General features: G+C 48.5%; 1 protein-coding gene across 1 annotated transcript; it reads left to right on the top strand.

The window, feature by feature from the left end:
- The first annotated feature begins 8,688 nt into the window (after positions 1–8,688).
- On the top strand, positions 8,689–23,528 carry LOC149352499 (lysosomal aspartic protease-like). The gene is made up of 7 exons (XM_089581696.1): positions 8,689–8,988; positions 14,239–14,374; positions 18,438–18,561; positions 19,852–20,293; positions 20,985–21,129; positions 22,566–22,664; positions 23,125–23,528. Exons 1-7 carry the CDS (start codon positions 8,921–8,923, stop codon positions 23,284–23,286), a joined length of 1,176 nt encoding a protein of 391 aa, XP_089437822.1. The 5' UTR covers positions 8,689–8,920; the 3' UTR covers positions 23,287–23,528.
- Positions 23,529–25,307: the final 1,779 nt, after the last annotated feature.

Genomic DNA, 25,307 nt, shown 5'->3' with positions numbered 1-25,307 from the left:
CGGGAAAAATGAGAAAACAACGCAAGGAAAAGTCCAAACAAAGTCATAAAGCGTGAGCAAGAGGCTCAGCGTGCATTGCATTGACTGCTCGTATTTCCAAAAAGATTTATTTCTGAAATGAAAAACAAATACGGCATGCTGACGCACTGCTTTATTTCAGATTGAATGGCTTCCTCGCCTGACTTCGCGCGTCCCTTGGTCACTATTGCGGTTAACCATGGCGACGTTGTGGAAGCAGAGGACGCACCCACAGTCTTTACAGAGCGGTGAACGATTGCTAATGCCTTCGTTGTTGACCAGCGCGTGATGTTCCACTAGCTCCTGGACTATTCCGATGCGAGACAACTCTCCAAAGTATGCCCGTGGTGTCTTTCACAGAAGCTGACTCTTTTCGCGTCGGAATGGTTCATACCATACCATGCCTTACCATAGAATGCCTCATAGCAGAGCATGTCCTGCGGCCCTGGTCCGTTTCTGAGCTGTGCACGTTAGCTATACTGGTGACGCCCTGTAACTTTGCTCTTCCACCGTTTGAACGGCTCGGGAAAGTTCATCTGGCGGCCCTAAACAGTCTGACGCCTAGCTAACTTTTTTACCTCTCAGGTTGCCGTATATTGTTACACGGACATGAGTAATAAAAAAAAATGCTGACTGAAGGGTTTTTGTTTTCATCTTCCATCTTGTGATATCGCTGTCACGTATTTTCAGCGCTACGTGGAACACTCGCAAACTATCTGCACTGTCAACCTCGGATGTCATTGTTCTTCTTTATCACTAGTGGTACCGCTTGATTGCTGGCAAAAATTCAGCGAAAACATGTTCGCTAACCTGCGCAGTCTGCGGCCGGAACACACTGCTGCCCATGCGCCATTCTTAGAAGCTTTTTTTTTTTTTTCGCTAACCATATTCGCCTGTTGCTAACTGCTGTCTCGTCTTTATTTCAGTTGTCAGTTTTCGCATTTAGTTCCATGTTAGGGGCCAACGCAGAGCACTATTGTGTCCACGTCCACGCGTGTCTTCATAAAAAGGACAAAAATAGAGCGTGAAAAGCGGGGAAAAAAAGAATGGGAGGTATCACATGACCCCACTCCCATTGAAAGGAACGTTCTGGTCCGAACGATCAGATAATCCTTTATCGATTCTGCAGAAAATTGCGCAAATAATGGAGCTCGCTGTGGTATGTGGAGAAAGACACTCCTTCTATTTGCAGGCGCGCGCGAAGAGCTAGATAGTGAAATCCATTCCGCATAACATGCAGCTGAGGGACCAGGCGCTCTCTTGCGACTTCGATCTGGCAGGGTCGATGCGTTGGGTTGTGTCTGTCTGCGCAAGGCGACATATTTACTTTGGCGACACAGGCAAGTGGTGCGCGCTCCCATCCTGTCGGAGCCCACGGCCAATGAAAGAAGCACTTATTTGTTTGTTTATTTATTTGTTTGCGCTCAAGGCACAAGGGGTGTTACAAGGGAGTGAGAGTGTAAAAATGTTCTGCTTTTAATTCAAAACAATCATTGGCATGGGAAATAAAAAGGATTTTTGAAAATCTAAAAGGAAGCAAAAACACAGATATACAATTAAAACGTTGTGCAGGTCTTTAAAAAGACAGGTTCGTGATAAAGAAACTAAAAAAAATTATGTCAGCTTAAATAAAGACGTTGCCCCGCGGCCTTGCCAGCTGTTGTATTCGCAATTCAGGCAATGGAGGGGCAGCTGGAAACGTAAAATGCGCATTCAACTCTTCATTCTTCGCCACATCTATATTTACATGTTTGAAGATGGTCAGAAAGTCGACGCAGTTCTTCCTCGATTCTACTTATATATCCCAGGCTGAAAGGAAGTTTATTTGCATTCTGCTATGGACCTTTCCATCGCGTGCACGCAGACATTGAAACACCTCCCCTTAAACTGTTGCCAACCGGCTCAGAGAGCCGCTTCCACCGTGACATATCCCCGATAGCGCAGACGAACACAACAGTCCAACAAGCAATATGACGACGTCCACGGCGCGCTTGTTGGAAAGGTAGTTTAGGAGCAAACGGCCACCAAAGTCCATAATCGTTTATTTTTGTTTGTTTGTTCTGTTCAAGAAAAAAAAGCATTTTCGTTTCACGAATTCCAAGTTTAAATGGCAGTGCAGTAAATTACGTACTGCTAAAGTGAGAACTTTTAAGCATACGTTGATGCCCCTGACTTTATTTTTACTGACGGAGAAGTGGCCTGTCAGGCCGTACTGAATTCCGTGAATCGCCTCAACATGTAACGGGTATCGTCCGCAGAGAAGTATAAAAAAAAAGGACATGAAGTGCAGGATTTATTGCTTCAAGCACTGGCGCAGCAGGTTTGGGCAGTGGTGGATGCTGTCCATTCTCCTGCACGCATTTGAACGGGCGGTACTTGAATACGTTAACGTGTGGATGCGGTGATCAAGCAAGCGATCTGCTGTTTGAAGACACTGGCACGTTCAGTCTGTGTCGATGCCTTGATGTGCACGGGCGTGCAAGTGCTTGAGACTAGCATTTATTTAGCACATGATAGCCGTACCTGCTAATGCGCCATAAAACCCAACACAATACTTGCAGTATTTCGTGCTCCCACCTCAGTGTTATTTTGCTAATTGTTGTGTCCCCTTATTGCTTTTGTGTGTGTGCGCCCCCGCATCCTCCTCCTAACGACCACTCGCATCCTCCTCCTAACGACCACTTGCCCTTCGTCGCACGCTGTCGCCAGATGCCCCCCCATGGTGCGCCCCCGCATCCTCCTCCTGTTTTGGGAAGCCACTCCCTCCCGTGGACGCTTCTCCGCTCCCTCCTTTCTTCGGGCGGCCAGTTCGGCTCCTGCCTCGGTCGACGCTGGTCGCACCCTCATCGGCTTTAAATAAACGAAGTCTTAAAGTACCGTGTGCGTCTTTCGCTGCATTCAACACAGCGACCGGACACGACAGTGGCGACGAGAAAGTGGATTCGACCCGCGCTACGCAACGCTATTGACAAGCCATGGCTACGCGAGGGTTTCCCAATCAGATACCAGAGTTCAACGGCTCATCGTGGTCATCGTGGGTTGGACGCCTTCAGTTCTACTTTGAAGCTAACAACATCACAGACCCAGCCTTGAAGAGGGCCAACCTGCTGACGCTGTGCGGGGAGCAGACCTACGATACTGTCTGCGCCCTTATTCAGCCAAGCACACCAGCGGCAGTGTCTTACGACGACATCGTAAAAGCGCTGCAAAAGCACTACGACCCAAGGCCATCCGAGGTCTACAGCCGGGCTCGCTTCCAACGACGAGATCAACTGGGAGGAGAAACTGTGAGCGCCTACGTAGCCGCGCTCAAGAAGCTCGCTGCCGACTGCAATTTTGGAACGCTGTCGACAACAGCTACCGGGCAGGAGGGAGACGCAGCTTCTTCTGCTAACACCACCATGCTTCCCTTGGACGTGATGTTACGCGACAGATTTGTGTGCGGACTGAGTGACGAGTCACTGCAGCAGCGCCTGTTCGCTGAGAAGGACCTCACATTCAGCAAAGCTTACGACATCGCCGTTCGAGCGGAGAGCGCGCCGGTCACCAGCAGAGAGGGATTCGCCGGAACACCGAGCCGGTACACCAGACAAACAACCAGGTGCGCAAGCCTTCTGTTGTTGTAAAATCGGTCAAAAAGGCACAACGCTGCTGGCGGTGTGACGACCAACACAACCCCCAGGGATGTCGATTCCAGTCAGCCACGTGTAATTTTTGCCACAAGCGAGGGCATATCGAAAGAGCATGCATTACGAAACGGAGACTTGCCAAGATAAAGTCACCTTCCCAGCCTAATCACAGCGTCAACGCCTCAGAGAATACGCCGCTATCTGATCTCCATGGAACAACATCAGCAACACCATCTGTGTTGTACGACCTGAACACCATGAATCTCGGCACGCGACCGAAGATTTTTACAGAAGTAAGCGTACATCACCAGCTGATTAAGTTCGAGGTGGACTCCGGCGCAGCCTGTACTCTGATCAGTGAGGACACGTTCCGAACTTCATGGCCATCTGACGCACCCGCCCTGCAACAAGACGACACGCACCTGCGAACGTGGTCAGGACAGAATCTGCCACTATTGGGCTCTGCCAACGTGCAGGTTAACTACAACGGCCAGACCCATACGCTACCTCTGCTTGTTGTGAAGGGCACAGGATCAAGCCTTCTAGGGAGAAACTGGTTTTCTCCACTAGGCGTGATGATATGCGGCATACACCAGACGCCGAGCCAGAACATGGTTGAGCAACTGCAAGAGAAATACGAAAGAGTATTCTCGGAAGAGATTCCAGGAAACGAAGGGCCCCCGGTCACACTGGAGTTGTTGGACAACGCGCAACCCAAATTTCTGAAGGCCAGGCCGGTGCCGTTTGCTCTCCGAGATTCAGTTGAAAAAGAGTTGGACAAACTGGAGCAGCAAGGTGTCATCGAGCCGACGCAGCATTCAGAATGGGCCACACCACTTGTCGTAGTTCGCAAGAAGAACGGAACCATACGCCTCTGCGGAGACTACCGGAGCACCGTCAATCTTGCGACTAAAGCGTCCTCTTACCCGCTACCGACACCTGAAGAAGTATTCAGTGTACTGCGTGGCGCAAGAGTCTTCAGCACATTGGACCTCACCCAGGCGTATCAGCAGCTGAAGGTGAGCGAGTCAACTGCTGAATTATTGGCAATTAACACACTGAAAGGCTTGTACAAAGTCAAGCGACTGCCTTTTGGCGTAGCTGCAGCCCCGGCCATATTTCAAAAATTCATGGAGACAGTGCTTCAGGGCATCCCAGGAGTTTGTGTCTACCTTGACGATGTCATCATCAGTGGCACTTCCACTGAAGAGCATGCAGTGCGCCTAGAGCTCGTTCTCGAAAGGCTAGCAAACGCTAATTTGTGCATAAGCAAATCGAAGTGCTGTTTTGCGGTGCCAGAGGTGCAATTTCTGGGACACCGAATTGATGCGGAAGGCATTCACCCTACCGAGGACAAAGTGCGAGCGATCACAGAAGCACGAGCTCCAACAAACAAGCAGGAGCTACAGGCTTTTCTCGGACTCTTGACGTTCTACGACCGGTTCTTGGAACAAAGAGCTACCGTGGCCAACGACTTATACCAACTCCTTCGGAAAGATGTGACATGGACATGGTCGCCACGCCATCAGCAGTCATTCGATGCCCTGAAAGACCTGATTCGAAGATGTACAGTCCTCCGCCACTACGACGAAAGGAAGCCTCTGCTTTTGGCTTGCGACGCATCACCGTACGGAGTCGGCGCGGTTCTATCGCAAACTGACGAGCAAGGAAGGGAAGCTCCCATCGCCTTCGCCTCACGTACGTTGTCGCAAGCAGAACGCAACTACGCGCAACTTGACAAAGAAGGGCTAGCCATCGTCTACGCGGCGACACATTTTCACCAGTACATTGCCGGCCGGAAGGTGACCTTTATAACCGATCACCGACCGCTATTGGGCATTCTGGGACCACAAAGGCCTATGCCACCAACTTTGTCTCCGCGAATGACACGTTGGTGCATCAAACTCTCAGCGTACGACTACGCTCTGGTCTACCGCAATGGGAGTAAACATCAAAACGCCGATGCGCTAAGCCGTCTGCCACTAGACGCAACTGTTGACGAACCATTTCCACCAGGAGACGTTCTGATGTTCGAAGCACTGCCAGAACCTCCGCTTACAGCAGGCACAGTTGCAGCATCTACGCAGAAGTGCGCAGCTCTCCGGCTAGTTTACACAGCTGTTCAACAAGGCAACGTGCATAAACTCAAAGGGGACAACTTCGACGCTTACCGCAGGCGAGCTACAGAGTTGAGCACCCATCGCGGCTGCATCATATTTGGGTCCCGAGTTGTGATGCCGAGAGAACTACGCGCACAAGCTATGTCTCTCATCCACGCCGGACATCGGGGCATCGTTGCAATGAAAAAGTGTGCCAGAAGCTACATGTGGTGGCCTGGCATTGACAACGACATCGAAACAGTGGTGCGAGAATGCAAGCCTTGCCAGAGCAGCCGGAGCGCCCCGCCGAAAGCTCCTGTCCCAGAATGGGAAAAGCCAGACACACCATGGCACACATTGCACATTGATTTTGCAGGACCAATTGAGGGCTGCACTTTCCTTGTGGTCGTAGACGCCTACACAAAGTGGCTTGAGATAAGGCAAATGGGACAGACGACTTCGGCAGCAGTCATTGACAACCTCCGATCACTATTTGCAACGTTCGGCCTGCCGCGCAAGGTAGTGTCGGACAACGGAACACCGTTTGTGTCTGCGGAGATCCTCAAGTTTTATCGCGACAACGGGATCTCATCAGTTACATCGGCCCCCTACCACCCAGCGACAAACGGACAAGCCGAGCGCTACGTAGCCGAGCTAAAACGCGCCCTTGAAAGAGATCAGACAGGCTCGCTGCAGCGCCGCCTTGCGCGCTTTCTCTTCAAGCAGCACACGACGGTTCAGAGCACAACAGGCGAGACCCCCTCGAAAATGATGTTCGAGCGTGAAATGCGAACCCAGCTCACAGCCATCCTCCCCGAGCCAAAGGCAGAGACGTTCCGGGAAGAAAAAGCAATTCCGCGCTGCGGCACGCTTAATGAGGGGCAGCGCGTCCTCGCCCGACAGTTTCTGAAAAAGCCACGCTGGGAGGAAGCTACAATTGTCAGACGCATAGGCCTGCGCTCTTGGCTCGTCAACATACATGGCACAGTAGCACGCCGACATCTCAACCAGCTGCGTAGATTTACGACGCCGTCTGAGAGCTGTCCGACACGACACTAATACGCCAAATAAGTGCTGTGTGGCCGACCTGTCCAAGTGAGTGCAATGCACAGAAGGTGCTACCAGCGAAAACGGACGCGGGACAAGAAATAGGAGGCTCACACACAACACCACTGGAACAAGAGTGCAATAACGGAAAAGACCTGTAGGGAACTGTGTGGAAGGATTATGAACCGACAAAGAACGTCGAGATACGACATTACATGTGTTCAGCATCGCTATGTAAACACGTCGTATAGAGATACTTAGATGTTAGAGGAATGTTTACACATACATTTAGTAAGCGTACATGTTCTGATGTGTTGAAACCTGGCAACGCTTCTAGCTGCACGTCAGTTTTAGCGCAGTGCACATGCAGCAAATAACAACGTTCGCATGCAGTTCTCAACCATACATCCTTGCTTCCATTTTACATCATTACTTTTCTGTTATTTTGAGTAGATGCGTTTTGTTTTTGCTCAACTTGAAGCCAAATATATGCCTGCTACAAGAGTAATGCGTCAAATTTGACTCGTAGCATTTTGAAGTAACTAATATACATGCTTTCGAGTGGCAGGCTTCGGGGCGAGTTCGTCCACTCCTCCTGTCGCGTTTTTCATTCCTCAGTTAAACTATTCGTTTTTTTTTTTTATTTCTGATGAAATTAACATTTTACTTAGCGGTTTCAAGAACAATCACTGATTTTCTCGGCAATCAGTGTTTGAAATTAACTTCCACTCTTGGAACTGCATTTAAAACAAGTTAGCTGACCTGTCACTATTTCTCCGCGGATTTCTAGCATTCTATGCACTCGTGCACTCCTACAGGGCCTTCTGGTGGCGTCATAAAAGCGCGCATGCGAAAGAGCGGCGTAATTGTCGCTGCTTAATAATAACATACCGAACATCATACTATCACGGGTTCTGTTTACACACCAATGGAACTCTCACATGAATTTATCGGCACTGTTACGTCAAAAAACGCGGACGAAAACCCACAAACGTAACACACGAGTCATAGCCTCAAATAACAGAGATACTGCGACACTCTGAGGAAATGAAACGACCGGGGATGCTGCTAGAACAAATAATCACGGTGGTCGGGTGTCGTAGCTGACGTTACGACACGAAACGTGCAGACCTGAGGTATTCTATAGGCGGTGTTGCACAGGGGCCCGAGCTCGCACGCCACTTCTAACATCCAACCCATACCTAACCCGACCAAAGTCTCCTAGGAAAGCGTCTTCTAGGAAAGCGACCGGTCAACGCCAGCGCCACGGACCAGCAAGATCTGGTCCAGCGAGCGGAAACAGCAACAACTGCCTATGATGCCCTGGATTAAGAGCACCACCTGGCAAGACGTCGTAAACTCTTTTACTTTGACAAACGTTTTTACCATCATCGTCATAAAGCTCGATAAGTGAACTTGAAACGAGGTCACGAGACACCGGATGCGCTGTCTTATATCTGCTGTCTGTCAGTTTTCTGTAACAGCAGTTTTGCGTAGCCATAGTTGATGACGGACAGACGCCCGCCTCAGCACCTCGCAGTAGCCACGTGTTCACGCTGACAAAAGCAAAATTAGTAAATGATGCTGACAGGAACGGGCTCACTCAGCGTCGGCTTTCAAAGCGCTTGAGGCGCATTTTCGTCGCTGGAACGAATAAGTGCGTCTCTGGACGGGAGGAAACAGCACGTGATAAACAAAGAAAGAGAAGAAGATGGCGTGGAACAGGAGAGAGCCCGCGTGCTACCGTGACTGCGCACGTGGCTACGGCGGTTCACCGGACGTCGTCATCACGCAGGCCGTCGCGAGGGTGGGGGATGCAAACGCCAGTGGCCAGCGCCGCAGAATACGGCCGCCTCGGAGGTTGGGGGGCCCGACTCCTTGTTTTCGCCGCCTTTTCAATATCTCCTCGAGTGGCGTGATAGAGCGCGGCACCCCGCGAGGCCGCAACTGCGCCGACGAAGAGGAGCAGAGGGTCCCCGCTCGCGAAACCGGACGGCAAGAGTGGCTCCCCCCCAGCCTCCCGATAAATATCGCGATACGCTTATCGAAATTCTGCAAGCGGACACCGCCGACGAGGGGTTTGGTTCTTCATCGTCGCCTGCTCCAGCCAGACCGCGCCTGGACAACATGGAGGCAAGGCTGTCGGCCATCGTCGTGCTCCTGGCCCTCGCCGGGGCCGCCTCGGCCCTGCTCAGGTGAGTTGAGACCATTCGAACCGCTTCGGATCCCCGCTCGCCTCCGTGCACTCGACAAGATGGCTAGGTGGCGCGCGACCGAACGGAGGCTAGGTCGGCGTGCTCGTGCAGAAGGTGAAGAAAATGAAGTTGGGTTGATGAATGAAGGAGTCGACGACTCTTGATGCGCCCTGTTTTTTTTTTTTCCTCCTTTGTGGCGCATCGCACCTCCCTAATTGTTCCTCGTGCAGCTCACGAAGTATAATTTTGGTAATATTTCATATCATTGTACTTCTGTTGCTTGCAGAAGTAGGTTTCAAAATTCAGTGTTGTTGTTTTTTCTGCAATGCGTTTTCTGCTGTGTAAAACCTCCATGGCACGTTTATATAGTACTGATGTAGATAATCTGAGGACCGTGCAAGGCTGCTGGGCGGTGTGGTTTTATCTGGCACCGCAAGTGCATGAAAAGACCAAGATGTTCAAGACCCGTACTGATTTTTTTTTTTAATTTTGCGTTATAGGGATAGGACAAAGGGACGAGGAACGACGTTCACGGGTGCCGTGAAAGTCTTCCCGTCCCCTTTATGCTCTTCCTGTAACGCGGAAATTTTTTTTTAAGTACGCAGCCCAACTCGCCCAGGAACACTGACTGAAAAGAAAAATTCGGTGGAAACCTCTATGCATAATTTCACGCCTTGAAGGCATGAAATACTATTGGTTGAAATCTTGGTTGAACTCCTATTCATAATCCTGCAGTAGGAAACTTTGATGACGTTTTGCCGGAGAGCAGTGTACCGTTCAGACTATAAATGAACAGTCAAACTACGCGGTTTTTCTCTTCATAAGCTCGATTTCTGGTATCTTTCTGTGCTACGACATTATTCAACTTAACTCCGCCGTTCCCGCAGAGAAACGTGAGCTGCTCGAGTTATAACGGAAGGCATCGCAGCTCCGAATACTTTCATGGAAAGTGCACTGGATATCCCGGTGCGTCGACTGATTAGACAGCGGTAACTAAGCTGCTGCATGGCAGAACGAAAGCCCGACGTCATCGAGTTCCTCATGGGTGACGAGACAAGATGCAAATCACAATCCAGTCCAAATCCACATTACTGAATATAGTGCTCGCGAAGCTGCGAGCTCATATGTTGACCCGGGCATCATTGACACGAAAAGGCCTGTATAGTCTGAGTAAGCTAGCTCACATAAAGAAGGAGCGGAAAGTAGCGCTTCGTCAGCAACTGCAGCCAGATTCCACTGCTGGTTTTCAAAAGCGCTTCTCCCACGGGATTAGCATCCGATGCGATAGATCCCCGGACAGGTTGCTCTGCCATTCTAGCCTGGTCAGCACGGCCTGTGATATCACATGAGCTTCAAGTGCACACACGACTGCTTGCCGGCGTTTGCGCGCAACTCAGACAGCACCAAATAGTGATCTAGCCCTACATCCGGACAATATACAGCGGAAACGAGGCGTCCCTTGTGTCCCACAGTGGACTTAGCATGTGCGCACGATTTCACATTTTCGTGCTTTTTGTGTGCAGAACTGTCGAGTTTTCTCCGAAGGTAAGCACAGTAGCAGTAATGATCGACAACGTGAAGTGTTTCGAATCTCTCGATGCTTGAAAGAACGGCGCAGTATAATGCCGACTGTCCTTATTGGAAGTAACTATTGTAAGGAAAATTCAAAAAGGCCAGAGGCGAAACAAAAAAGCCCAGTACAAGGATAGCTGAGGCCCTTATCAGTGGTACTTGGAACCGAAGGCGTAAAATGGACATGGCGATAAAGAAGGAAGTTTCTTTTTTCTTTGTTTGAAAAGAGAAAGAAGACGAGATAACAAGAGGAGACTGGGAAGGACATTGAGATATACAGCAGTACGAAAGACAGAAATGCACGACAGATGGAAATTCCATTGTACAAAATTATCGTAACTTCCTCGTACCCAGTGTTTCTTCTCCAACTTTCTGCCTTTCCTTCTTGTTTTTTCTTTCTTTGTGTTTTTTTTTTTCACGAAGAGTGTTTTGCGAAAGAATGCGCGTATTCGGGTTCCATGCAGAGATGTTGGATATACGAGTGAGCTGCGGGCCACACCGAGTAACAGATGGAGACGTGAATATAATCAAAACAGTCAAGAAAATATCGTGTGCGGTGTCATTTCCTGCAGTGCCTTGTTTTTATGAGACGTCAACAGCAAAGATTCCCGATATTTTATCTTGTTTATTTAAACATCTCATTAGTAAATAAGGAATGAAAAATTAATGCGGCGAATTTCAGCGCCAGGTGTTCGTTTAACCCCGCCTCCCTGTGATGTGACTGCTGAGTTGAGGCAGTTAAGCGTGCATCTATACCACTAAAATTCGCACCATCTTTGACAGTCTATCGATGACCAAGCACGCAAAGCCGAAAGGGTTTCGCGTTGAACTGACGCTAAAACGCCCGAGAGACCCCATCGTGGATCGCCTGTTTCTTGTGTCCGGTGGCTCCGCGGGCCCGCAGTTCTTGATCCATGGCGCCGTTGTCTCATCATCTCGGCACTGATGCTTTCACTACTTTCCCCCCGCTCCACGGGCGCGCTACTCTGAATCTTCAGGCAGTCTTCTCTTGCGCTCCCGTTCGCGGCGATGTTCGCGAATTTCCTCTCGAGTATACTCCGTTTGGGCAACCAACCTCTGCCACGGTAGCGAGTGACTGAGTGATGCTGACGTCTTAGAAACACATCGCTTCGGATGACGCGAAACCGCCACGCGTTCCGCTGACAGCCAGGGCTGTAAAATTCTACGCCGCTGGTCGATTTTTTCCCGCGTTTATTCTGCTATATTATCACTATATTAGACTGCTTCACATATAATTCACTAGGTTGTTACACTGTAGCACTCACGTTGGACGCAGGCTATTGCGCAGGCCGCGCAGTGCGGTACGGCCCGTGGATTGAGCGGGTCTTCTCGTCGCCATTTCCCGTCCATGGGCTGAGTCAGCTGGCGCATAAATAGTCCTCCCCAGATAGTCAGTTTCTCGGAAGCGCACAGTGGCCGGCGTATTCTGGGGCGCGCAGCCACGGCACGAATTACGCAGTCTCGAGTTTCACTTGCGATGTTTCGCGAGCTTCTTTGCCTGTTGTTAGCGACAAAACCAGTGCGAGGCTTTGTCAGCTTTTCACTTTGTCGGTACGTGTGCACAGTGACCTATGCACGTAGCCGCGCGCTATCTACCGGTGGCTTGCGACCGCAGCGCCCGTGCCACTGGTGGGCAGCTGGAAACGTGACGCGGTTCTTCGCTTCTTTTGCGGCCGGGGAACCCAAACCCGGCACGCCTTTGCCGACACTTGCATGCCATGGGACTTCTGCCTGCGATATTTGGTCACGAACGAAATTATTCCCATTACAACACTTCTGGGCAACACTCAGCGCTTGATAAGTTTCCTCTTTCCGTGACTTATACATTGGTGTTTTTAATGCCTTATTTCAAGATTGCCAGTTCATTAAGAAAAAAAAGCGCCTTCACCAGTACCACATTGCGCATTCATAACCATGAAATAGGCTAGTCTATAGCCCACGAGCGCAGTGCCACCAGCCACTGAAATCAGCACAGACTATCTTGTCATGTAGAAGTGACATGCACAGCCTTGCCTATCTTACTTTTTTTTTCTGGAAGTGACAATTCTTCTCAGCCTAACCTTCTCTACAACGACTGCACTTTCCATAATGACTCAGCCGCTTTTCTTACTTGATGTTTCTTTGCCTTTCTTTAGTAATCAAAGCGTAATGCGTCACTACGTGAATTTACGAAAACATGTTTGAAGTACTCCAGCTGTCCTCCTAGTGGTGGAGTACTAAGACCTATAGGTTTTAGTCTGACCTCAAATAGCGTCCTCTCTCTCTCTATCTCTCTCTCTCTCGTGTTTCATGAGTCTTTCCACAAGAAGTGCACACAAGACATGTTCCTATACAGTTCGAATGCACTCTTCACACAGAGAGAATCACAAACAATGACGCCATCAGCGCGTTCAGATCACGGACACACACAAAACTAAATAAAAGCCTCCGCGGTGGCTCAGTGCATGGTTATGGCGCTTGGCTGCTGTCTCGAAAGACGCGGGTTCATCCCGGCCGCGGCGGTCGAAATTTCGATGGAGGTGAAATGCTGGAGACTCGTGTACTATGCGATGTCAGTGCTCGTTAAAGAACCCTGGGGCGGTCGAAATTATCCGCAGCCCTTCACTGCCGTGTTCCTCATAGCCCGAGTCGCTTTGGGGCGTTAAATCCCGTAAACAAAACCAGTAAATAAAGACCAGCACATGCCACCGATAATGAACCTAACACTATCAGTAAATGTTGGACCTTTATAAAATCGTTTACATGCTAATTCATGCTCTGCGTAATGCCCTCGACGGTAATGGTCCAATTAGATTTCATCCAGTGCCCAACGATCTCTGGTCGGAAGAGCGTATGTTTCCACTTCAATTTTGTTATTGCCTATAACACAACTGGAACACTGACTGGAACAAAGATCTTGAGCGGGAAATTGCTGCACTATTGATACTGCCCATTCCGTGCAGAAAATAATTGTGCGAAGCCAGATGCTGCGTCCACAGACCCTCTGGCCACTAGTGGAATGTCAGTGGCATCCTTTTCGAACATGTTCGAAACGAAATCGAGTTCCGGGCGCTACAGGCAGAGCAACAAATGTAACTCGAGATCCGGTTTGATATTTTGTGTGCAATGTGGCCCACCTCGCTTCGGGTGAGCGGGGAGTGCAGATCTCATCTTTTTCAATAGCAACATGCATCACTATGCCGGTAATTACATTTTTGCTCGCTTCACATAATTAATACTTTATTATTTTCAGAATTAAAATATTTCAGTAGTCACATATGAAATTCATGAATCTTAATGTATGCTTTTGTACTTCGCGTTGTGAGATAGTATTGCTCTCGCTTGGGGTGAACGCCGATGCTCGCTTATCGCTAAAGTTAACCCATCTGATAATGGACTCTGGTCATGGACGTGGAAAATGGGAGTCGGGATATATCTTGGAGCTCTCCTGCTGTCGACAAGGCCACGTACATGACATTTTTGCAAGCAGAGAGGTTTTCGGTTTGCGTAACGTCTCACGCATTTCATATCGTTCGTGTTGTGTCTTTCACAAGCGCTCAGTGAATCAAACATGAAGCTCAGGCGCGAACTAGTCCATTGTCCTCGTTCTTCTTTTGCGTTACCGCGATGCCATGGCTGTGGCTTGCTTTTCACGCTCGACTTCTGTCATTCCCGCAGGGTGCCTTTGATGAAGATGAAAAGCGCTCGGGACCATTTCCGGGAGGTCGGTACACCCATCAACGTGACTCGAGGCTGGTCCTTAGGCTCTGCTATCGGAGGACCCGTGCCGGAGCCATTGAAGAACTACCTCGATGTACGTCCGTACGCAGCTCTTCTCATGACCGGTGGCGCGTGGGTCGCACGTACTCGTATACATGTGATGATGTCACTGAACGTGCGCACCTAACTTTGTCAAAGCTGCCGCGTTCGACGCCTTCTCGAGTTAGAATCTGTTTAACATCAGTTTTTATGTGTCCACGTTTGCAAAGTACAGAAAACTTTATGCGCACCTTATATGTGTCTGCAAGATTCTTTTGAATGTTTATGTTGAATGGGATATGACCCGCATATTCATGGAAAACATATATCCGTACTCATTGGAACCAAGTGGAATCAGTTTGATTTAATGTGTCTGCCTTTCACCCTTGTCGTATTATTCAGACGTCAGAGATACTGTTGCACTATGCGGCCCGCGCGATCTCCTAAGAAAGCACTTCTTCGCTCTGGTCTACTCCTCTACACAAGCTTTCCATTCAAACCGGGTAACATTGGCGGGCCTTTCATGCACGGGGACGAAGTCAGGCTGATTCATGGAGCACCAGTGCTGGCGTTTCTTTGACCTATCTGCTGAAATTCTGTGTTGCGTGAAGGATGGCGACATTTTAATGACGCAGGAAAAGAAATAAAGGTATCAGCGGCGCACGAAATCGTGCTCAGTTTACGCACAGATGTTAATTATGTTAGTTTTTGTCCATTTTGACACAAGAACACGGCCGTTGCACTTCCCCAGTCCATACAATGAGAGAGAGGTTTGATGGAAGTTGCACTGAGAGCCCTCTTGGTCGAATCGGCAAGGACAAATATCTGGGTGAGGTAAGGGTGTCTTTCGGGCCGGGGAAACTCTCCTAGGAAAAAAAAAATTTTAGCGAGTTAGCATTACTACTACCATCTTCGCAAAATCTGTCCGTCTGGTGTTGTGTGGTCCTGCTGTGTAGAATGTGAAGAGGAGGAGAGTGGCGACCAGACTAGGAGGGAGGAGCCGCGTGGACTGAAGGGAGGGAGAATGGAGAGGAGGAAAGCACGTGCCAGCAGCGAAAACCTCCACCTTCACAGCACCCTCCGGGCCCGGAAGCTACAGGGCGGGGGGGGGGCATATCAGGGTACACAACGGTAAAAATGCATCACCCACCTATGAGCGTCCACCCACCAACCTTTTTCCTACTTTTTTACCTTTCCTTTTTGCCACTGTTAACTATGAATACCTTGTTGGTACTTGAACTGAGCATGTTGAAGCTCCCGTCCCCATTCTAGAGATTGTTCTGGCAGAAATGTTATCTTTTCTTCTCTTGCTCTCCTAGAAACCAGAGTTTCTTTACGTTTTTTGAAAGTTTACGCAGCTGATGAGTGTACTCGTTGAAACAGGGTGGCCTGTGCGGCATCCGTTGAACTTGAACTTTGTGAACAACCTGGCGACGGATTTTCACTACACGTTAGCAATCTCAGAAGAAGGGCGTCTGACATTGCTTAGCCAAAGCCTTGAGGCTTGTTGAGCGCGAAGGCATGTTATACAATAAAGAAGGCTCACATCAAGTTGAGTACCGGCACAACGCGCCAGAAAGAGTTATGAGCTAAACAGCGTGAGGAGAATTCTCATAAATAACAGGCTTTACATAATGATACAAAGTGAATAGTAGTTAATTATGACGCACGAGCCCTTTGTGGCTATTACAAATTGCGTCGATGATGTAGAATCTCGAGCAACTGTAAGCGAACTTTTTATAGGTCTGAGAGTTTATTTACTATTCGTGTGATTAATGATTAATTGGCAGTCGATACCAAGCATTCTAGCCTCCATACAAGCACAGTCTTCAAAGTTTGGACTAATAAATTAGTAGCGCTGGTTCTTTAAGATACATTATCTTGCTTTTTACTTCATGTTTTAGTTAACCGTAGTAACATTGGGCGTGTTCACTTTCAGCTTAGCTTCTCGTTTTCTCTCACGTGCTGTCATAAGGTACGCCGTGCATGCATGCAGTGAGGTCCGCGCGTCCGCAGTGACAACAGCAATACAACTTTTCGATCCACGATTCCATATAATTTTTGACTAATAAAAAAAAATCTTACGTGACCAACCCTTTTTTTTTGTTTTGAAAATAGGAAATTTATTTATTTATTTATCTATCTATAATTTATTTATTTAGAATAGGAAATGTATTTAAACTATTAAGACGCGTACGCGAAACTACAAAGGCTGCATGTGGTCAATGTTGCAACAGCTCTGCCACTGTTATCTTTATGTTGGTTTCTTCCCTGATTATTTCGATGCCCCAAACTGGTGGCTATCACCGGTGAAAAAATTTGGGGCACACTCAAGCTCCGCCTTAAGTGTATGACGCGACAGCGTGTTAGTGGGTCCCGTCAGCAGTTCCTCTTTCTAACGCAGACACGGGCACTGTTTCCTTTTACAGAGTCGTAATCATTGTGTGAAAGACCACACGGCGTACATATAAAGCCCCGCTTTAACCAAGCCACACGATTGTCTCGCTATCGCTCCCCTCTGTACTTCTCCTTTCTATCCCTTACCTGTTCCTTTATTTCCGCCTGCCGCAGTTCCTGTGCATAAGAGCGCGTGGCAGAATCTTTTCCTTCCTTTTTGTATTTTTGTAATAATAAACCACTACTTTTACTACTAGTGGTAGCTTGTGTAACTCGCAATCCAAGGGTCAGAGGTGCGATTCCCGACTAATTGCCCCAATTTTCTTTTCAGCACAGGTAATTTACTTTCTATACTTACATGTCATAATGACATTTGAGTCACGATGCAATCTTCTAATCCCCAGTTTTGTATGTCTGAAGAACTTTTCAAATACGCCGCTCCACGTATGACGTAGCCACTTTTTAGGCCAATCCGAAGTTCTCGCTCACGCCGACGACAAAGCCGGATTTTCTGTAGAACGGGAGCCTTACGCCGTCGCGTAATAGCAGACAAGGTTGGCTGGAGTGTAAGCGCTAGCTTCGATATACGCATACGCTGCAAAGCCTCAAGTGAAGTTGCAATACATTCCAACCGTTGCACACTGCTGTCTGATACAAACATATTTGACGTCCGCCCCCAGTAATTTCGATGCCCAAGTGGAACCGGCACATGGCTCGGGTTGACGAAGAAACGTGGGAAGGATCAACTCAGCAGGCTTCAGATATGTCTCACGTATCACATGGAGATAGCCGCGGCGTGTGGCTGACAAGCTGACAGCCACAGCTCGCCGGGCCACTATCCAGACACTGGACGACAGCCGATAGGGTCTTTCCGCCTTTGCCATTTGAACACTTCAGCTGTCTTAAATGGCCGCCATCTGCAACTGTGTAAACGCACCCCAGGATCTTGTCTGTGACCCTGCAAGCAAAGTGGACGCGCCGTCCTTTGAGCAGCCGTGGCGCGCTTCACTGCTGAAGCTGAGCTTGCTTTGAGGCTACTGCTGCATAGCTTTTAAAGACTTTCCCTCTTGCGCTGCTGCAGCGTCAGGGCAAAGAACCAAGTCGTCGCCCCGTGTCTGGCGAAGGCCACATTCTCCCGCGCAGATCTCTGTGCGCTCGCTGCCTAGCAGTAGGCTCGCATATCCGCCTGCTAGGGCTCACTGGGAGTCATTGTGACGTGTGTGCGCTCAAAGAGGAAAGTGCCAAAAGTCAGGCAATTGTGCTTTCCGCTAACTAGCGCCTGTTCTCGGATGCTGCGTGGGCCGCGGTGGAGGGAACACACGGATGTCCTTCCCGCGGCGAACGCTTCCTCAACGCAAGACGCTCAAGTTCGCCAAGGGTTCTGTAAGAGCCTCTCCGCTGTTCTTGAGCTGGCGATGTTCAGCGACGGTGAAAAGAACGCTGCAGTAGAATGTTGAACCGAGAACGTCAGGGTTTTTGTTGTTGTTGTTGTTGTTGTTGTTGTTTTTGTTGTTGCCTGTTACGAGCTTGAAGTTACAGTTCGTCAGCTCGAGAGCAAACCTCCCACCTCCTTTGTTGTAAGATGATGGTAGAAAATATTTCGCGTTTGTGCAAAATATGTTCCTCATAGACGCCTGTATCGGTCTCTAGCAGCGTTGCTGCAGTACATAATTTTTCTTTGAGTGCAAACTCATAATACTGCATTTATGCGGCGTGTGCAGGCGCAGTACTATGGTGATATCACCCTTGGTACGCCACCGCAAGTTTTCAGAGTAGTCTTCGACACTGGATCCTCCAACCTGTGGGTGCCTTCAAGCAAATGCCCCTTCACCAACATTGCCTGTAGTGAGTAAATTATCCTCTGTCGCCCTCGTTAATGCAAAGCCTGACACGTGAAGAAGTGGAACCCTAAGTTTACGAATTCGTTGTTGATACTTCAAGTAGTCCAGGGGTTCTTGAATACCCGCACACTTCTTGCTGCGAGTACCATCTGTCCTGACTCCCTGTCAAAGGAGGCAGCTAGCTCCTAGCTTGTATCGTTCAGTTTTATTTTGCATGCTGCCTATTCCGACTAATTAGTGACAGAAGTGTATAGTTCTTGCTACGGATGTTATACAGCAGAGCAGCGTTTGTTCTAAAAAAAAAGAGACAAGGCCAGCTACGTAGATTGGGAGCTTGAAACATCAACACAGGATAACGTAGCGGATGCGCGTTTATTTTCGACCGCAAGGGCAATTATCGTTACCAGACTACAAATGTCTACAGCGTGCGCTAGAAGATCAAATCTTAAGCTTTCGGCCTCTACCCTTTCAGCACCCCGCACTGTTAGCAGCCATCTCTTGTCCTCCTAGAAACTCCATGTCCCACCGTGTCGTACAGCCAAAGCCGAGAGCGCAACTGTCCAAAGTTAGGCCTGCACAAGACACCGAGAGCCAGCGCCCTTGTGCAGTGACGTTGCCAGAAGTACTTTTCAGGGGTTTTTATACGCCACCGGAAAAAAATAAAAAGAGATCCTGTGCCAAAACAATAGATCTTAGTCATTTTTCTGCTGTAATAAAGCCCAGAGGTTAGTTGTTTCGTTCACTGTAATGTCTGCATAAAAGCACGAATGCACACAGGACTCCGACGAGTTGATTCGTAAAGAACATTTATTTTCTCACAAAAAAAGGACTCGTACGAAAAATTACGGATATTTACAATATTTTCACATAATATGCAACCACATAAAAGGTGCTGCTCTACAACGAAGTCAGCAACTGCGAACGAATGGCATTTGTCAAAACTTCTACCCCATGCATGTGAACCTGCGCCCGGCCGCAGAGGCGCTTTTCATTTCCCCGACAGTGTATGTTAACGAAAATTTCAGCTTAGTGGTCCCATCCGGTTTTTAGAGTAGGAACCATTTTTGTCAACAAACCGACCACACATCTGATTTTCGTTTTTACATTTTAATATATCGATGTGGTGTGCAAATAGCATGTGCGAGAAAAAAGGTCGCGAGGAGTTGGGGAGGGGGAATGCAGCGCTCAGCAAATTTCTAGGGGGGTCTGACATCGAAACACCCCCCTTGGCTGCGCCCCTGCCCTCGTGTGAGGGATGGCGTGACTCATTGCTCGCATGTTCCTGCCTGCACAGTGCTGCACCACAAGTACTACAGCAAGAAGTCCAGCACGTACGTGAAGAACGGCACCCAATTCGAGATCCGATACGGCAGTGGCAGCGTCAAGGGCGAGCTGAGCACCGACGTGTTCGGCCTGGGTGACGTACGGGTGCAGAGCCAGACTTTCGCGGAGATCCTGCGCGAGTCCGGGCTGGCCTTTATTGCGGCCAAGTTCGACGGCATCCTTGGCCTGGGTTACCCGCAGATCTCGGTGCTCGGCGTGCCGCCAGTGTTCGACAACATGGTTGCGCAGGGCGTGGCCGCGAAACCCGTCTTCTCCGTCTACCTGGACCGCAACGCCTCGGACCCCAACGGCGGTGAAGTGCTGTTCGGAGGCATAGACGAGGCCCATTACACCGGAAACATCACCTACGTGCCCGTTACCCGCAAGGGCTACTGGCAGTTCCACATGGACGGGTGCGTATCTCATGGCGCGCGTTGCTCTTCCCCAAAGTGGCGGCCGGCGTTCTCAGAATGTCTGCGCATTCTCATTCTGTTTCGTTACTTAAAGCTTGCGTTAAAGGTTAAATGTGCTAAAAATGCGCACTTATTAAAAGATGTTGTTTCAATTACATTAAAACCTGTAGCTGCGCTTGCGAAATATGTTAATATATCACAAGGGCTGCTATGCAGCGCTCGTGACATATTAGCCCGCTTGCAGATTTCCCTGAATCTTTTTTGTCCTCAGTCGGCTTTGCGCCGGTTATTGTTCTATACTACTGAGCTACCGCACCATGTGTTCACTAAGTTTATATGCTCTTTGCTTAAATCAGGTGAAGCGAAGATATTTTATGCAATATGAGGAAAAAATAATTTCTCATAGCTCAAAAGCCCAACCCTACAATGCGTCACTGGCGGTTTTTGCTCTAGCTTAATGAAGGCGGAATAAGCGTCAATCATTTGGACACCAAGCGGAACGACGTAACGCAACCTGAAACGGATCCTCAAACAGAGCTGAAAGACAAACATGCGCACGCGCACTCTGGATAGGATTGTCTTCAGCACTTCGTTGCAAAATTACCCTGCCATAAGCCAAACAACTTCTCAGGCATAATATTAACGTTTGCTGCAACTTTCAGAACACGCGAGAGTCTATTTAATTACGCAGGCTGAAAGTAGGCGACAACGCCACCTTCTGCAACGGTGGCTGCGAAGCCATCGCTGACACTGGCACCTCCTTGATCGCTGGACCGACGGCTGAAATCGAGAAGCTGAACCTGGCCATCGGAGCCGCTCCCTTCACAGCTGGAGAGGTGATGTTTCCTTTCCTCCTTCCTCCTTGCCGAAGTCAGTTCCAGTCTGAGTATGGATGGCCTCTTTTATGTCACGGGGGTACGGCAAGGAAGACCCTTCGTCACACGTGCATTTGTTGGACATCAGGAAATCGTGTGGCCATGCGCCGTGTAAGCAACGTTCGCATCGGCTTGCGACACTAAATGTGCTAGCCTCCTTTCCTACTTCAGCTTCCACTATATATACAGCCTTTCTATCTCTCCTTCCTCCTATGAGAAGGCAGTCTGACACGAAAGTAAGGCTTACTTTCAGCAGCAGCAATCGAAATATTCTTTGAAAATACCCTATAGAAATTTTCAATGCCTCGTGTGTGCGATATACCTGAGTAAGCATAGCGAGAAATTAGTCGGTTGTTAAGTTTTCAGTAAACGCCAAGCGCCAAGTGATGGAGGCGAAGCGTTAATTTTCTCCTTGAACCATTTAACTCTGCATAGTTTTTGTAAGCACACCTAAAGAAAAACGCGTTCTTATACGCCGCTGGCATGATCCGCCCCACTGAGCTCGGAAACAGCTCTCAGCTGTGCACGTGGTGGAAGCATGCGAAAAACACGTCTGCTAATGTCGATGTCCTGACGACCACGATACGAAGTCTTGCACTTCAGGACTCTTGTTTCGCCTTCAGGAAGTGACTTTCGTAATTTTTCGGAAGTGACGTGTCATGTAAAAGCTCCTACTAGCACTGTTGATAGGATGCTGGAATTCCGCCAGCTTCAAAAGAAGAACGAATACCTTCGCAAATGAGAGGGGTATAAGGACACGGAACATCGAGAGTACTTTCTCTCCTCTTAGTTCTTTTTTTTTTAGTATGCTTCTTATTTATCCTTTTACTTTTTTCGCCCTGTAGTCTGCCTAACAGTCAGTCCTAACGCAGACTTTTTTTTTCTACTGTAAATATTATTCGATTTGTTTGTGCTTCTAGATTTCTGAACTCCCTCCACTTTCCCTTCAACATGTTCAAGGAGAATCGCTAATCTGCAGTAGAATTCAAGTAAATGGAGGTTGAAGGTGGATGTATAAATGGCAATAATTTCTTTTTGGTATCGTTTACCTCATTGTGAAAAAGAAAAAAAAAGATGCGATGCCGGTATAATAATGGCGGTTGCAGTACTACTAGCGGTCGGAAGTAATTCTCAAACACAGTTGTTTGCTGGCTGCATCATTTCCGTGCGTGAAACAGACTTTTTGCTGCATACATTAATGTGTAACACACTGTAACCTCAATCTGTACAAGGAGCCTCTTCCAGGAACTTCCCTACTTTTGCGATTCATGCTTAGCACACTGGCGCCGTAACTAAAGGGGACCGAGGGGGCTGCCATAACTCTCTGACCCATTTTCCTTTTCCGCACACCTATGTGGGAAAGCATCGCTCAATTTGTATTTGTTCTCTCACTGCAGTACCTCGTCAGCTGCAAATCCATACCGACTTTGCCAAAGATCACATTCAACCTCAACGGCCATGAGTTCGTGCTGGAAGGAAAGGACTACGTTCTGCAGGCAAGTACATCATCCAAACCAACGCGCGATGTTCCGTTACCGTTAGTCATTGAATACTTCACCAGTTTTTCACTACACCGTGGACCGTTGAGAACCCGTAATTGGGGCATCGCTTTCTGCTACCAATTAACTCGTTTTCTGCCCCGCTTTTCGAGCGTGTATTTCGCGCTCGCCTCTCTCCCTGACTGACCTGTGCCTATGAACACAACAGATCTCTCTGTGTCGGGCAGCTTTTAGCGGCAGCTTTCAGACCGACAGCACAGGCAACGATATGTGATTTAAATGCGGCGGCATTCTCTCAACGGCACAGTTCTCTTTATTGTCGAACCGACCGCTAAAACGCAGACCTCTCTGCTTTGCATTGCGACTTTGCTTTGTTAGCGTGTCCTGATTCCTTGAGGCTGACGCCACAGAGACGCTGTTCTTCGCAATTACGCAACTTGCCTCCTCCTTCCCGCAGGTGAGCCAGGCGGGCATCCCCCTGTGCCTGAGCGGCTTCATCGGCCTGGACGTGCCGGCTCCTCTTGGGCCCCTGTGGATCCTGGGAGATGTGTTCATCGGCCGCTACTACACCATTTTCGACAGGGGCAATGACCGCGTTGGATTCGCCGAGTCTCGTTAGGGCTTGTTTGCAGTGCGGACGGCCCTGCTCGAACTCTTTCAAAACATTCGTTTTGTGTGACTGTTTGTAGACTCTACAGTATACTGCAGGGTGTGCGCATGCAAAACGCCCTTGCTGCGCCAACTGCGGCACTGTATCTGCGAGCAAACGAGCAAGGCCTCAAATCAAGTCGCCAATTGCTAGAGGTGAAATAAAGCAGCAGCCGTTTTGGACACTGCATGGGCTGCGCGCCTGACGGCAGATATTGGTTTCATTTTTATGAGCGCATACGAAGAAAAAATGAGGCGAAATACAAATAGTCGGCTGCACGACACTTTCATGCGCCTGTATCGCGCCCACCTGTAGTTGGAAGATATAGAGCTATAGAATACTGAAGGTTGTCATCCTTGAGATGAAGTGACGGGAGAACTCACCCGAATATACAAATATGGTTTGGTTTGGTTTATGGAGTTTAACGTCTCAAAGCGACTCAGGCTATGAGAGACGCCGTAGTGGAGGGCTCCGGAAATTTCGGCCACCTGGGGTTCTTTAACGTGCACTGACATCGCACAGTACACGGGCCTCTAGAATTTCTCCTCCAAAGAAATTCAACCGCCGCGGCCGGGATCGAACCCGCGTCTTTCGGGTCAGCAGCCGAGCACCATAACCACTGAGCCACCGCGGCGGCATCGAATATACAAATATGTAATATGGTGGGACAAAAGAAACAATACAGGGTGTTTCGCCTCAGATTTTACACAATTTTTTTTAGAATAGGAATTTTGAGCAAGAACGCTTTTTCCGGCATAGCATTGCCAGTGGTGCAGTACGTCAGAATACAGCTAGGACGTGCTAACTAGCAATCAGGTTAACTAATATTGAATAGGTAACTTTTTAACTATTACTGTTAGGCTCCATAATTATCGAGAAGCGTGTAGCGCCCCGTAAGTATAATATCCATATCCGTTTTTAGCAATCCTAAAGCGCGGTTACCCTCGGTGCTGTGGTACAACATAATTTGGCTGCATAGCGCCAAAATACATGATCTTTATAGAAGCTTGCAGGCAAAGCAATCTCTACAATGCATCTAACTCGTCGAAACAGCCAAAAGTTTTCGCCGAGGGTAACCGCGTTTTCGGAATTCTAAAAACTGATATGGGTATTACTCACGGTGGGCTCCGCGCTTCTGAATAATTAAGGAGCCTAATAGCAATAGTTTAAATATTAACTATACAATATTAGTTAATCAGCCTGCTAGTCAGCACGCCTTAGCTTTATTCTGATATACTACGTTGCTGACAATGCTGTGCCAAAAAAAGCGCTCTTCTAACTTGAAAATACTATTTTTAAAAACTGTATAAAGTCTTGGCTGAAACACGGTCTACAAGGCTCGTACCAATAAGCATAACGAACTACCCGAACATAGAGGCAACTCAACCGCAAAAACGATGCGATCAATAGTCGATATTTTTCGCACAGTTCACCAACGATTGCATGCACAGTGACTTGACCAGAAAGAGAGCGCTGACGACCAAACATAGCGTCATCTCATTAACTCTGACTGCCTATTTTCGAACCTCCAATTCGTTGAGTCTCAAAAGTTAAAATTTTGGCTGTGTTTTTAAAAGGCTACATGTTTGGGCCGAGTTCGAAGATAATTTTTCAGGGTATTTCGAACTCCCTGTTCATATTCCGATAAAGGTAGGGGCGAATGAAGTTAATATTACGCATCATAAACCATTTTCAATATTCAACAATTGTTTCAATATTTTTAAATTACACCAACAATAAATTGTGGAAAAGAGGAGGGAGGGGCATCAGAGAGAGAAGGACAAAATAGCGTTTTCCAGCTCGCATAAACGTTGGACGTCTACAGCTCACGCATTCCGTCTTACAGTGTCACACGCACATGATCGGAGAAGCTCTAGGTGCTTTCTAAATGTCGTTATTGCAGACTGACGAAGTGTCACCGAAACACACCAGTTGTCACTAGCAATAGGCAATACCGCCATATAGCAGGACTTGGTCGTAGCGACAGCGTG

The sequence above is a fragment of the Amblyomma mixtum genome, chromosome 3 (assembly GCF_055824585.1).
Source record: "Amblyomma mixtum isolate Tamu chromosome 3, ASM5582458v1, whole genome shotgun sequence".
Taxonomy (NCBI): Eukaryota; Metazoa; Arthropoda; class Arachnida; order Ixodida; family Ixodidae; genus Amblyomma; species Amblyomma mixtum.
This window is presented reverse-complemented; position numbering and strand designations above follow the sequence as displayed.